This window comes from Moschus berezovskii, chromosome 2 (assembly GCF_049115385.1).
Source record: "Moschus berezovskii isolate FMDL1 chromosome 2, NW_MosBer_1.0, whole genome shotgun sequence".
NCBI classification, from domain to species: Eukaryota; Metazoa; Chordata; class Mammalia; order Artiodactyla; family Moschidae; genus Moschus; species Moschus berezovskii.
The window spans coordinates 47,282,736-47,298,090 of record NC_142461.1 but is presented as its reverse complement, the minus strand read 5'-3'; the positions used below and the strand labels follow the sequence as shown (position 1 = coordinate 47,298,090).

At 44.5% G+C, this 15,355-nt stretch overlaps 1 protein-coding gene across 3 annotated transcripts in view; it reads left to right on the top strand.

The window, feature by feature from the left end:
- The window catches only part of LOC129538402 (aldehyde oxidase 2), a 79,848-nt gene that overhangs the window by 13,408 nt on the left and 51,085 nt on the right, over positions 1-15,355 (top strand). For all 3 annotated transcript variants that reach the window (XM_088828434.1, XM_055398574.2, XM_088828435.1), the window contains exons 8-12: positions 1,030-1,110; positions 3,312-3,456; positions 5,172-5,264; positions 12,150-12,301; positions 13,881-13,974. In XM_088828434.1, coding sequence (XP_088684560.1) covers positions 1,030-1,110; positions 3,312-3,456; positions 5,172-5,264; positions 12,150-12,301; positions 13,881-13,974 — 565 coding nt within the window. The remainder of the gene's footprint in view (positions 1-1,029; positions 1,111-3,311; positions 3,457-5,171; positions 5,265-12,149; positions 12,302-13,880; positions 13,975-15,355) is intronic.

The window sequence follows — 15,355 nt, the reverse complement described above, 5'->3', positions numbered from 1 at the left end:
TACATTTAGAATGCATGGACAACAAGGTCCCACTGTATAGCACAGGGAACTATATCTAATCCCCTAGGATAAACCGTAATGGAAAAGAATGTTTTAAAAAGAATGTAAATATGTGTAAAACTGAGTCACTTTGCTATACAGCAGAGATTGGTATAACATTGTAAATCAACTATACTTCAGTTTTTTAAAATAGGTATTATTTCTATTTAATCTTTAGAGAGATTAAGTACATTTCTATTGAGAGGGTCAGAGAGTCAAGTTGTGGCAGAGCTGATAATGAACTCAAATCTGCCTCCCCCGCCGTGCTCGGCCAGCCCACCTTCCATGGGTTTCCCCGTTATATATCCTTCCAGCCCCACATCCCATAGTTCTCTCCTGATTTGTCTTACTCTTTAGGAAACTTCTTGAGAATAAGTGTTTCCAAAACTAAAACATATTTAATTTAGAGAGGATTGCAGTTTGGGTAACTTTTCATTGTGCTTTAGTTTCCTAATAGATGAAATAGAGATGGCAATTTACTTTCCTTGTACAATTCTTGGGAGGATTAAGTAGATTATTAACATGTATAGAAAGCACATGGAATGTAAGCACTCCATAAATGCTAACTAGTGTTATTAAAGCAAGTGGGGTGTGTGTGTGTGCTTACACAAGAGCATATATGTTCAGAATCATGTTTTACTTAAATTACAGGACTTCTCAGAGCTTTTTGCATTTTGAATCTTAACTTGACAGATGAGGGGGTAGTGGCTGGGGCACAGTGAGAGGATTTCCCAAACTAATTGACCTCTGATTGTTTTTCATAGACGGTCTTTGTATTTTGCGGGATACTATTTGAACTGGTTCATAAGATATTCTTTTCTTTAGTGTCAACACAATTCTTATTTAAAACTATTTGGTTTGAACTATTTTCCCATACAAGGAGAGTCGGAGCTATACTGTGTTCATTTTGCCTAATTAATGTAAAGAATTATGATGCTGTTCTTAACTGAACCCGATTGATGGAACAATCTTCTTCTGCCCTTTATAAAGATTTGCACAGAGTTATTTGTGAAAGAGGAGTTCCAGCCCTTGGACCCTACCCAGGAGCTCATATTTCCCCCAGAACTCTTGGTAAGAGGGGTTGGGTGTTTTATGTGCTTATTGAAATGTCACTGGTTATAAGCTCAAAAAACCACCTTTTCCATCCTGTGAAATTATTAAATTGTAGAAATTCTTGATCAAATCAGAATGCTTGTCCCTGCCTGGCTCACCCAGCCCTGGCTAATGCCCTGTACACATTCCCCAAAGCCTCAACTGAGGCTATATTTTAACCATTTTTGTCATTACTTCCATCATCGTCATCTGCAATGTATCCCTATTGACTGTCCCAATCAATCCAGTTTTTCTCAACTTCTAACTCGGTCTTTCCAGCCCTTCCCAGATATTGACCTCAAGTAGCACTTCCAGGGTCTCCCAGTTCTTCAGTCTTCCCTCTGTCAGCATTTCTATCTTTCCTCTCTAACATCCAGTTTTTCCATTCGATAACATATGTATTTCTGAAGGGGTTCTGATTTGTTTATTCATACATTCAACAAATATTAATCATTCAGGAATATGACAGGCACTGTTCTAGGTACCGAATACACAACAGGGAACAAAACTCACCCAAAGACCTGCCCCCAAGGAGACTGTAATCTGACGGGAGAGACACATAATGGACAAGATAATAGATGATATCCTTTATATGAATAATCTTAAAAAATGATACAAATGAATTTATTTATAATACAGAAACAGACTCACAGACTTAGAGAAGGAACTTACAGTTACCAGTGGGGAAGTGTATGGAAAAGGGATAGTTAGGGAGTTTGGGATGGACATGTACACACTACTTATTTTAAATGAATAATCAATAAGGACCTACTGTATAGCACAGGGAACTCTGCTCAGTGTTATGTAGCAGCCTGGATGGGAGGGGAGTTTGGGGGGGGGGGTGGATACATGTATATGTATGGCTGAGTCGCTCTGCCATGCACCTGAAACTATCAACATTGTTAATTGGCTATACTCTAATATAAAATAAAAAGTTTACATAGATATATAGATAATAGATAAGTTATATAGTGTGTTAGCAAGTGATAAGAACAAAATAAAACAGTGAAGAGGGATAGGACGCAGGGGGTTGCAATTTTCAATATCTGGCCAGAGAAGACATCTCTGAAAAGGTAGTATTTGATGAAAGTGCTGAAGTAGGTGAGGGAACTGGTCATGGTGGGGAAGAGCAATCCAGGCAGTGGGACAGCAAGTGCAGAGATACCAAGGAGAGAAGAATTCCTGTCCTGATTAAGGACAGAGCACGAGCCAGCCTGGCAGGAACTCAGGGAACCAGAGAAGTCAGAAAGCTGCAGGGCTTGGGGCAGACCATCCTGGACTTAGACTGCTTGGCTTTTACTCTGCATCAGATGAGAAGCTATCAGAAAGGTTGGACATAGGAGGGGTACGCTCCTGTTAACTTTGTAATGGATGGGATCTGGGGTGGTTTGGGCTGCTGGGACAGGAATATCCTGGAGATGGGTGAGAGAAGGATCAGTGAGCCCGCTAGGGCAGCTGTGCCCTCCTGAGGATGGTGGTGCTGCACCAGGCAGCCAGCATGCCCATAGTGAGGAGCCAGTGGATTCTGGATACACTTTTGGAAGAGCCAGCAAGATTTCCTGATAAATGTGATATGGTGTGTGGGGAGAGAAAGGAGTCAAGGCTGACTCCAGGGCTTTGGGCAGCTGGAAAGAGAAGTGGCCATTTATTGAGAAGGGGAAGACCTCTGGAGGAGCCGGGGATTTTTCCTTTAGGAAATCCTTTCTGAGGGGGCTTGGAGGAGGATGGGGTATGAAGAACTCAGTTTTGGACATGTTAAATTTGAGATGCCTATTACACATCTAAGAAGAGACACTGAGCACTCATTCAGGTATGTGAGCTTGGATTTCAGAGGTAAAACTGAAGATTCTAATTTAGAAGTATCAGTATAATTATGATTTTTTAAGACCATGATACTAAATTATGCTAAGTTAATCTATACTGGAGGGTCAATGACAGATGCCAGCTCATACTGTCACTTTCCTCCAAAGCACTACACATGAACAAGTCTTAAGCTAAAGGAGTAAATATCTAATTATGGAAATTCAAGCATTAGCCCATGGTATACTGAGTATCTTTTTGGTCGGGGGAACCCAGAACTTCTGAAATCTCTCTAGAGAAACATACCTCCACCCGGAGTCTATCATAACCCAGGAATACAGATGTGCCCACATGCACGCACCTTTGTCATTTGCACTTAGAGATTGGCAGAGAACCCAGAAAAACGAACCCTGACCTTTCATGGAGAGAGGGTTACTTGGATCTCCCCTGGGACCTTCAAAGACCTCCTGGAGCTGAAAGCAAAACACCCAGAAGCCCCGCTCATCCTGGGCAACACATCCCTGGGTGAGTGATTACAATGGTTCTCATACCACCATCAGGGCCTTAGTGCTGAACTGGACTTCCTGTCTCCTAGTCTACAAAAACTAATTTTTAAAGATAAAGACATCATCACTTTTAATAAAAATGTTATAGTACAATAGTGTATTATAAAATGTACTCTTATAATGCATATTATATAATAATTATTTATACATTACCTTTTATATATACTGTACATAAATACTGCTGCTGCTAAGTCATGTCTGACTCTGTGTGACCCCACAGACAGCAACCCACCAGGCTCCCCCGTCCCTGGGATTCTCCAGGCAAGAACACTGAAGTGGGTTGCCATTTCCTTCTCCAATGTGTGAAAGTGAAAAGTGAAAGTGAAGTCGCTCAGTCATGTCTGACTCGTAGCGACCCCATGGACTGCAGCCTACCAGGCTCCTCCGTCCATGGGATTTTCTAGGCAAGAGTATATATTCCCTGGTGTCTCAGATGGTAAGGAATCTGCCTGCAATGAAGGAGACCCAGGTTCGATACCTGGGTCAGGAAGATTCCCTGGAGGAGGGCATAGCAACCCACTCCAGTATTCTTGCCGGGAAAAGCCCATGGACAGAAGAGCCTTGAGGGCTACAATCCATGGGGTCTCAAACAGTCAGACACAACTAAGCAAAAAACATAATATACTGCATATACTTTTATATATGTTCAGTTCAATTCAGTTCAGTCGCTCAGTCACATCCGACTCTTTGCAACCCATGAATCACAGCACGCCAGGTCTCCCTGTCCATCACCAACTCCCATTATATAAATAATATTAAAAGTATAATACAAATATGATAGTATTATCATATAATAAAATAGCCTCCAAAATTCAATATACACAGACCCTGGGAGTATGCAGTGTAACCCCTTGAGGTGTGCAGCAGTATTAAAGGACTGTTAATCATTTAATTTACCTTGTCCTTTTAAGTTTTGTTTCCATTAGGCTTTGAGTAAATAAAATAGAATTTTATGAAATATGGTGGATATATTAACAATCTACACCCAGTTATCACCACACTCACTTTGAGAACCAGAGTTTTACCAAGAAGTTTGCCCCATGAGCCCCCCCAAACCATAGTCCCTCCCCTCCACTTCCTCTCAGGGGTGCTTACTAGACTGAATATGGTGTTGGTCCATCTCTTCTCTGTTGTTTACATGTTATACCCATATATTTGAGTTCTTAAGCAATGTGTTGCTTAGTTTTGCATATTTTTGAACTTCACTTAAATAGATGGACACTGTATTACTCTTCCACAGTTCGTTTTGTGCATTTAACATTCTTGAGCTGGGACTTGCCCACTCGGTTGCACATAAGTGTGCTGACTCCATCCTGTGTCCAGGGCACAGCTCACACCTCCATTCTATTGCTCAAGGCCATGGCGTGTTTTCCAAGTCTTGGTTCTTTCAGATACCTCTATACACATCTCCTTAGAGTCTTTTAAGAATCTCTCATCCATTTTATTTCCTATTTTTATATTCACATAATGAGTATAAATAAATACCTTTACTGGAAGCGCATGTGCTATAAAATTATTTGGCAGGGTGTATGGCCACTGTTGTCACATATATATACCTTTATTGCCAGTGTTTAAAATTAGCATCTGAATATCTTAATGAGAAACTTTCAATGCCAAAAAGTTGCATTTTTCTTTTTCCTAACTCTCTGAGATATATACTGCATTTACTTTCAGGAGCTGCCATGAGATCTAAAGGACATTTTCACCCAATTCTCCTCTCTCCTGCTAGGATTTCTGAGCTGAATGTGGTATCTAAAACAAATGATGGTGAGTTCCAGGTTTTCTTTGTAAAATATCCATGAACCAATCCCTGCACTAAACACTTGCACTAAACTAAACACTAAATATTTTAGAACTTCATCATACATTTATCTCGTCTGGCTTCTTTCCAACTCTTTGACATTTTTCTGATGTGATATTATATCCCCACCATGAAAATTTACTATCAAAAGCTTTGTACAGAATATGGGGTATTCGGATGATGTCATTCAAGATCTTGTAGTCACCTGTAGGATTCTTGCCTATAAAAAGCCATGATGGAACTTCCTTGGTGGTCCAGTGATTAAGACCATGCTTCTAATGCAGGAAACGCAGGTTTGATCCCTGGCCTGGGACCTAAGATCCCACATGTCTGCCTCTTGGTGTGGTAAAAAAAAAAAAGAAAAAAAGGCATGGTGACACCAAGGCAATAAACTTGCAGTGTCAGTTTAATGTGAAGACAGGAAGAGAGAAGTACTGTCTATCACTTGGATGGTCAGTTCCAGGGAGGGAGGCAGGTTTGCAGGAAGTATTTAATTTAGTGTCTGGCATTCAGATGCTACTTGTCTCTTAGGGGCAATGGCAAAAGGCCAAGTAAAACAGAAACCTGCCCAGGGAAGCACTCCCAGTCATTTACAACATCCTTAAGGGCTCACTATGTGCAGACTCTTCATCAGGCAAGGTGGCACCACAGAGTAGGAAAGAAACATCCAAGACTTTGCCTTCAAGATGCACAGCAACCCTATTAACAAAAGGAATTTTATTTTACTCCTTCCTTCATCCAGCAGATCTCTTACCATACATGTGCTTATCTAAGGTACATGCACATATATACTAAATGACTTAATGGAAAGAAAAAAAGACTAAATGAATGAATGGGCCAGGAACTTGAATTTGGAATGCAGTAGTAATAATGATTTTCTTAACTCGGGCAACAAGGAGCTTGGCTGAACTGAAAGCTTTAGTCCAGACTGACTTGTAGGCCGTCATATGTTTTTGGAGATCCATGGTGGGCAGGAGAAGGGACCCACCTTGGCAGTATCACTGCCATCCCGGAGTCCTACCTTCCCTGCCTCAACCATCATCAGTCAAACTTAGACTGTGCTGCGGACCAGCAAGCCTGCCTTCCCTGACCCCGACCCACCCATTTGCAAGGAAAGGGACCCCTCCTGGCTTTGCACTACAGCTTCTCAGTTTCAGCCTTGGGACCACTCAGAAAATGAGGGAAGCGTGCTTAGATATATCTTGAAATCTTGGGGTTGGAAAGAAGAAGAGAGAAGAGTAAAATGGGTGGTTTGGGGGTATAGTCAAGTAGCCTTTTTTAAAAAACATTTATTTATTTGACTGTACCAGGTCTTAGTAACAACTCGCAGGATCTTCAGTTATCACTGTGGCCTATGGGATCTAGTTCCCTGACCAGGGATCAAACCCAGGCCCCGTGCTTTGGCAGAGCATTCTTAGCCACTGGACCACCAACGAAGTCTGTCAAATAGTTTAAGCAGATAGTCAAGACAGGACAACCCTCTTCCTCATCTTCACCCCAGGCCCATGGTTTAGTCCATGATTTTCAAGCTTGTTTTAGCATCACAACTCAGTCCTCAGGCAAATCCTTATAGATGAAAATATGCTCCTCTGTTTGAAGGAGGGCGAAGACTTTCTCCATCCCACAAAGCCCCATATATTTCTTCCAACAGGACAAAAGGAAAGAGACCTGGCCCAAGGTCTGCAAACTGGCTGGTGGCCAGTCACCAAGGCACACATCTCCCATGTCCAATCCAGAACTCCCATCGTTACTGCCATTTCCTGTCCCCCCAGGCCCAAACCACTGTCTCTTCAATGACTCTTTGTCAGTTTAGACTCAGCAGGCAAGATAGAGGCAGATTCTAAAATCTTAACCATGTGTTTTCCTTGGGGCCTCTTAAACTTTAAGTGTGAGTCACCTCTAGAACCTCCAGGGACATTTCTCAGGATGCCCAAGCTTTTCCTGAGGCCCAGAGGAGTGAAGGACACTTGTGGGGGGGGTTACACTGAAAAATGATAGGATACTGAATGAGGAATTCCCCAGGTCGGTAGGTGCCCAGTATGCTGCTGGAGATCAGTGGAGAAATAACTCCAGGAAGAATGAAGGGATGGAGCCAAAGCAAAACCAATACCCAGTTGTGGATGTGACTGGTGATAGAAGCAAGGTCCGATGCTGTAAAGAGCAATATTGCATAGGAACCTGGAATGTTAGGTCCATGAATCAAGGCAAATTGGAAGTGGTCAAACAGGAGATGGAAAGAGTGAATGTAGACATTCTAGGAATCAGTGAATTAAAATGGACTGGAATGGGTGAATTTAACTCAGATGACCATTATATCTACTGTGGGCAGGAATCCCTTAGAAGAAATGGAGTAGCCATCATGGTCAACAAACGAGTCCGAAATACAGTACTTGGATGCAATCTCAAAAACGACAGAATGATTTCTGTTCGTTTCCAAGGCAAACCATTCAATATTACAGTAATCCAAGCCTATGCACCAACCTGAAGTTGAACAGAAGCTGAAGTTGAACAGTTCTATAAGACTTACAAGACCTTTTAGAACTAACACCCAAAAAAGATGTCCTTTTCATTATAGGGGACTGGAATGCAAAAGTAGGAAGTCAAGAAACACCTGGAGTAACAGGCAAATTTGGCCTTAGAGCACAGAATGAAGCAGGGCAAAGGCTAATAGAGTTTTGCCAAGAGAATACACTGGTCATAGCAAACACCCTCTTCCAACAACACAAGAGAAGACTCTACACATGGACATCACCAGATGGTCAACACCAAAATCAGATTGATTATATTCTTTGCAGCCAAAGATGGAAAGCTCTATCCAGTTAGCAAAAACAAGACCAGGAGCTGACTGTGGCTCAGATCATGAACTCCTTATTGCCAAATTCAGACTTAAATTGAAGAAAGTAGGGAAAACCACTAGACCATTCAGATATGACCTAAATCAAATCCCTTATGATTATACAGTGGAAGTGAGAAATAGATTTAAGGGACTAGATCTGATAGAGTGCCTGATGAACTCTGGACGGAGGTTCATGACATTGTACAGGAGACAGGGACCAAGACCATCCCCATGGAAAAGAAATGCAAAAAGGCAAAATGGCTATCTGAGGAGGCCTTACAAATAGCTGTGAAGAGGAGAGAAGTGAAAAGCAAAGGAGATAAGGAAAGATATAAGCATCTGAATGCAGAGTTCCAAAGAATAGCAAGGAGAGATAAGAAAGCCTTCCTCAGCAATCAATGTAAAGAAATAGAGGAAAACAACAGAATAGGATAAACAAGATATCTCTTCAAGAAAATTAGAGATACTAAGGGAACATTTCATGCAAAGATGGGCTCGATAAAGGACAGAAATGGTATGGACTTAAGAGAAACAGAAGATTTTAAGAAGAGGTGGCAAGAATACAGAGAAGAACTGTACAAAAAAGATCTTCATGACCAAGATAATCATGATGATGTGATCACTGACCTAGAGCCAGACATCTTGGAATGTGAAGTCAAGTGGGCCTTAGAGAGCATCACGACGAACAAAGCTAGTGGAGGTGATGGAATTCCAATTGAGCTATTTCAAATCCTGAAAGATGATGCTGTGAAAGTGCTGCACTCAATATGCCAGCAAATTTGGAAAACTCAGCAGTGGCCACAGGACTGGAAAAGGTCAGTCTTCATTCCAATCCCAAAGAAAGGCAATGCCAAAGAATGCTCAAACTACCGCACAATTGCACTCATCTCACACGCTAGTAAAGTCATTCTCATAATTCTCCAAGCCAGGCTTCAGCAATATGTGAACCGTGAACTCCCAGATGTTCAAGCAGGTTTTAGAAAAGGCAGAGGCACCAGAGATCAAATTGCCAACATCCGCTGGATCATGGAGAAAGCAAGAGAGTTTCAGAAAAACATCTATTTCTACTTCATTGACTATGCCAAAGCCTTTGACTGTGTGGATCACAATAAACTGTGGAAAATTCTGAAAGAGATGGGAATACCAGACCACCTGACCTGCCTCTTGAGAAACCCGTATGCAGGTCAGGAAGTACCAGTTAGAACTCTACATGGAACAACAGCCTGGTTCCAAATAGGAAAAGGAGTACGTCAAGGTTGTATATTGTCACCCTGCTTATTTAACTTGTATGCAGAGTACATTATGAGGAACACTGGACTGGAAGAAGCACAAGCTGGAATCAAGATTGCCAGGAGAAATATCAATAACCTCAGATATGCAGATGACACCGCTCTTATGGCAGAAAGTGAAGAGGATCTCAAAAGCCTCTTGATGAAAGTGAAAGAGGAGAGTGAAAAGTTTGGCTTGAAGCTCAACATTCAGAAAACAAAGATCATGGCATCTGGTCCCATCACTTCATGGGAAATAGATGGGGAAACAGCGGAAACACTGTCAGACTTTATTTTTTTGAGCTCCAAAATCACTGCGGATGCCGACTGCAACCATGAAATTAAAAGATGCTTACTCCTTGGAAGGAAAGTTATGACCAACCTTGATAGCTTATTAAAAAGCAGAGACATTACTTTGCCAACAAAGGTCCATCTAGTCAAGGCTATGGTTTTTCCAGTGGTCATGTATGGATGTGAGAGTTGGACTGTGAAGAAAGCTGAGGGCCGAAGAATTGATGCTTTTGAACTGTGGTGTTGGAGAAGACTCTTGAGAGTCCCTTGGACTGCAAGGAAATCCAACCAGTCCATTCTAAAGGAGATCAGTCCTGGGTGTTCATTGGAAGGACTGATGCTAAAGCTGAAACTCCAATACTTTGGCCACCTCATGAGACAAGTTGACTCACTGAAAAAGACTCTGACGCTGGGAGGGATTGGGGGCGGGAGGAGAAGGGGACGACCGAGAATGAGATGGCTGGATGGCATCACCGACTCAATGGACTTGAGTTTGAGTGAACTCCGGGAGTTGGTGATTGACAGGGAGGCCTAGTGTGCTGTGATTCATGGGGTCGCAGAGAGTCAGACACGACTGAGCAACTGAACTGAACTGAACTGACACTGGAGCAGCTGTGCCCCACCACCACCAGCAGCAACCCCAGGAAAGAAATATTGTGACAGCTTGCATTTGTATACACTTTGTGTGCTAATCTGAGCGACTGAACTGAACTGAACTGAACTGTGTGCTAATCCATGTCATCTACTTGTTTGACTGGAAATACTCCACCCACCCAAAAAAATCTTTAGTACAGTAAGTGCTACAGGAAGTCAGTGCATCTTAAACCCATAGACCCACAAACTCCGAAAAGCATGTGTGCCTTTTATGAGACACTGATGCAGAAACAGGGTGAGGTGATGTCCCTGTGTAGGGTCTTCTCTTGTGTTGTTGGAAGAGGATGTTTGCTATGAGCAGTGCGTTCTCTTGGCAAAACTCTGTTAGCCTTTGTCCTGCTTCATTTTGTACTGCAAGACCAAATTTGCCTGTTACTCCAGGTATCCCTTCACTTCCTACTTTTGCATTCCAGTCCCCTATAATGAAAAGGACATCTTTTTGGGGTGTTAGTTTTAGAAGGTCTTGTAGGTCTTCAGAGAACCATTCAGCTTCTTCTTCAGCATTACTGGTTGGGGCATAGACTTGGATTACTGTGATATTGAATGGTTTGCCTTTGAAATGAACAGAGATCATTTTTAATATTAATGAAAATAAAGTTATGTGGGAGAGTGAAATCTTCTCCAAGGCTAATCCACAAGAGAAAAATCAAAGCCCAGTCTGCAGCCTGCAAAAAAACAAAACAAAACAGACTAACAGCAGTTAGAATCCAGCCCTGGAAGTGATCACATCATACCCTATGTGTTAGTGCCTCATTCCACAAACCCCAGGGGAAGTTAAAGATTAATTTTTCAAAGCCAACTAAGTCATCTCCTGATGGTTTGGGTGACTTCTTCATTTTCAAAGATTGAGCTGAATCCTTTATGTCCCTACTATAGAGAAACCCAGAGCCCATGCGACTATCAATAGCAATACTCACAAGTTTGACTGCAACAGTTCTTTTTATATATAAATATTTGCTATTCTCTTTATATATTTTTTTTTTTTTCTTTTTGACTGCACTAGGTGTTCATTGTGTGCACAGGCTTTTCTCTAGTTGTGACGAGTAGGGGCTACTCTCTAGTTGCAGTGCACGGGCTTCTTATCGCAGCAACTTTTCTTGTTGTCGAGCACGGCTCTAGGCATGAGGGCTCTAGAGCATGGGCTCGGTAGTTGTGGCACAGGGGCTTAGCTGCTCCACAGCATGTGGAATCTTTCCAGATCAGGGATGGAACCCATGTCCCCTGCAATGGCAGGCAGATTCTTATACACTGTTGCAGGGAAAGCCTGCAACAGTTTTTAAATTCTGAGTTATTTCCTTGCCAGCTAGCCAATAGTAGTTTCTTTTGTTTGTTTTGTTTTTTTCATTTTGTTTTGCAGAGAGAAAAGAAAAGGCTTTATTGCAGGGGCTAGCAAGTAGTATCGCCCTGATACTAGGATGCTCTCCCATTTCTCCTGACTCCCTAGCCCCTCCCTGGGAACCCCACTCTCCCACACTCAACAACACCCAAAGCAATACCTGAGGCAGCTCCTTGAATGGACTGTATTCATTCTGATTGGCTGGTGCCCCTCTTAGAACTGGTGTGGAAGATTTTGAATATCAAAGCCACCTAGAGAGGGGCAAATCAGCAGTGGAAGCATTGTTGATTTACATAATGACCTTGGCAATTGAAAGACCTTTGACTTTTTTAATGCTATCAGTTTTATCCTCCTTAATCACAAAACAGCTTGGCATAGCTTCACTGTGGTCAGTCAGGAAGGGGGCATGGAAAATTCTAGTAGAGTCTGCCTCCTGCTAGTTGCTACTGTTATTTCTGCTTTCTAGGACTGACAATAGGTGCTGGCTGCAGTCTGGCCCAGGTCAAGGACATCTTGGCTGAGAGAGTCTCCGAGCTCCCGGAGGAGAAGACCCAGACGTACCGAGCGCTGCTAAAGCACCTGAAGAATCTGGCCAGCCAGCAGATCCGGCACATGGCCGTACGTCCTCTGGGCCCGTCACGAGGCCTGCTACACCCATCTCATAATCTCAGCAAGATGTTGAGATAGGCACTGGCAGAATCAGTGTGCGCATGGGTCTCAGCAGATTGAAAGGGCAGCACAATAAATATTTAATATAGCAAACGTTACTCAATAACACATTTAAAAGAAGACTCTGAGTCAAGTTCCGTAGCATAGCTCAGTAGCAACATAAGTGGGAAAAGAATCGTGGTTTCACTAATTTCATGGTAAGACCTTCAAAGAAACTAATGTAATTTTAGGCTGCATTGTTGTTGCTAAGTCAAGTGTTTGCAACCCCATGGACTGCAGAAGTATAACACCTAAAATAAGGAGGGTAGCCTCCCCTACTCCAGACTGTTCCGACCACTGCTAGACAATAATGCTCAGAACAGGGAGGCAGACTTCAGGGTCTGGTTGATTTAACCTCAGATGAATGCAGATGTAGATCTTCAAAATACACATGACCCCTTCCCTTACATACCCTTGAATGATGTATTAGAAATTCTTAGGATACGGGGAATGGAAGGAGAACAGGTTTCTATTGAAAAAACTCTTCAGTTGATTCCAAATGATTGCCTGTCATGGGTTCTGTCTGACACCCTGGAGCCTGGGGAGGAGATGGTGACAGGAGAGTGAGAGGTTGGAAACCACAGCAGAGAGAGGAGTGGTGGGGCATCATGAAAGCCGCCTTCAGATATTTCTAGCCTCCTCAAAAGAGGTGTGATATATTTCATATGATCACCAAGGGTAGAAGTATGACTGAGAAGTGAGAATCCAGGGGTGCAGATTTCAGCTCAGTGGAAACAAGAGCTTTAAAATTAAGCTGTTCTTAGAGGAATGGGAGTTCCGTGTTCCAGCCCAGATCACCCGCAACCTGGGTGGTCACTGTAGAGTCTGAGAATACTGAGCTGAATGGCTGGTCATTTCCCTGACATGTTCTGAGATGCTATAAGCTTAACCAGATCCAAGAGGAGTCTCTCAAGAAGAGGCAAAGGGAGACTCAATGATAGATGCCCAGCACCTAAACATGGCCCCCGGGAAGTCCAGCAATTCAAGAGGCCATGAGATAAGGCTGAGATCCCAAGGCAGCCTTTTGTAGCCAGCGCCATGGACATCTGCGCCACCTGAGTAGGGGCGGCTGAGAATTGGCCGCTGCACCTCAGTGCCTGGGTTTGCATTCCCCTTCCGCCCCTTCTTCACCGGGAGATCTAATCAAGTTTAACAGTTCCTCTGTGCCCCCGTGTCTTCATCTGGTAAAGGGGGACAGCGGCCTCATCTCACTGAGTTGTTGTGAGGACCGAGTGAGTAGATGTGCGTGAAGGAGCAAGACATCAGGCGAAGCACAGCACTCGCCACTCAGTGCTCGTCACCATCCGTTCCAAGGTCGTGGGGGGTGGGGACCTCGCACAGCACCTGAACTGAGTCTCTTCTGCAGAGGAGGCCGAGACTCCTCTCAACCCTGTCACCTACCAGGGAGGACCATGGGCAGGTGCCGGGAGGGGCGGGGGGCGCAAATTTGAGGGATTGAATGACCGAGGCTGTAACTCTCTCTCCTTAGTCCTTAGGGGGTCATATTATAAGCCGGCATAGCTACTCAGATCTGAACCCAATTCTGGCTGTGGGCAACGCTACCCTCAATCTGACATCAGAAGGTAAGCTACCCAGAACCCTCTGAACAGCACCTGAAGCGTTTCTATCTCTGTTTTAGGAGGTGTGCTATGTCAGAGCCCAGGTCTCTGGCTCTCAAGCCACCATGGGGAGCTCAGGGTCCTGGCAGAAGTCTCTTCACACAGGGGATGGCACCTTCTGCACCACCTGCCACATATACACGATACCCAGCCCCATCCACAGCTCAGCCAGCCCGTGGCAGCCAGGGCTGTGTACCGAGGCCCACTTGAAGCCTCTGTGTGACCAGAGGACCACTTCCCTCCTCCTCCTCCTCCTCCTCCTCATGCCCCTTCTCCAGTTGCCGTGTAAGAAGTCATAAGTCTAGTGAGGACACACTGGGGACACTGTGGGCCCCCTGAGGACAGGAGGAAGGCTAGCAACATTTTACATGCTGGCTGAGAAGGGCGGTCCTTGAGGGCTGCTCCAGGGTATTCCACCCTTGTCTCCCCGAGATGCTCAGCCCTCACACTGGCTCCAGCTGCTCCAAAGAGGCTGACACTCCCATCCAGTGTGCGCTGAGTGTGCCAGGCTCTGCTGGATACCTTACACAACACATCTAATTTGTCCAACCCCCCGGCTGAGGTCGCTTGCAGAGGCAGGTGAGGGATGGGAACCCAGTCTGCCTTGATTTCCCAACGGGCATGCTCGCCTCTTCACCATCAGCCATCTCCCCAGGTCTTCTAACTCCCCACTTTCCATCGCTCCCCCCACTCCCCACACCCCATCAAATACCCTCACATGGGCTGAGTTGGACCCCGGGAACTGGAGCGCAAGGGAGCAGTCACACTGCCCTATGTGAACTCCAGGGTGTGGCCAACCAGGAATTATCTCACCAGCATCATAAGCCTCCCCAGGGGATTGTTGGCTGACACAGTCTGGTCCCTGATGGGTGGGAACTGAGAAGTGTTGGGAGGGCCCTGCTGGCGAAGGAAAAGCCCTTATACTCCTATTCAGCTTCATGTGGGGCCCAGGAGAGGAAATCCCTCAGCCCCGAAGGGCCCCATCAGCTGTTTTGCTGGGTTCACCAGGCCTGTAGTCCAGGATGACCCCATCTCAAACCCTGAAGACTAAGGGAGAGGAAGCCAAGGCTCTGGGGCATAAGGAGAGCAAAGACGGCCCAGCCCCATGCAGGGCCTTCTACTTTAGGACTAGCGGTGCTAGCTGTGTTCCTCTGCTGGTATGCTGGTCATCACCTTTGGCTCAAGGTCTCGGTTTTCCCAGCTCGGCCAAAGCCACCTCCAGTCTGCACTCAGCCCAGCTCCAATGAGGTCAGTAGCTAGCTGGCGCCCCAGGAGGGAGTACAGGTCCACAAGGGCCCCTCTGGAGTCCACCTTCTTCTGTCTCGGCCACACCTACCTTCCAGTC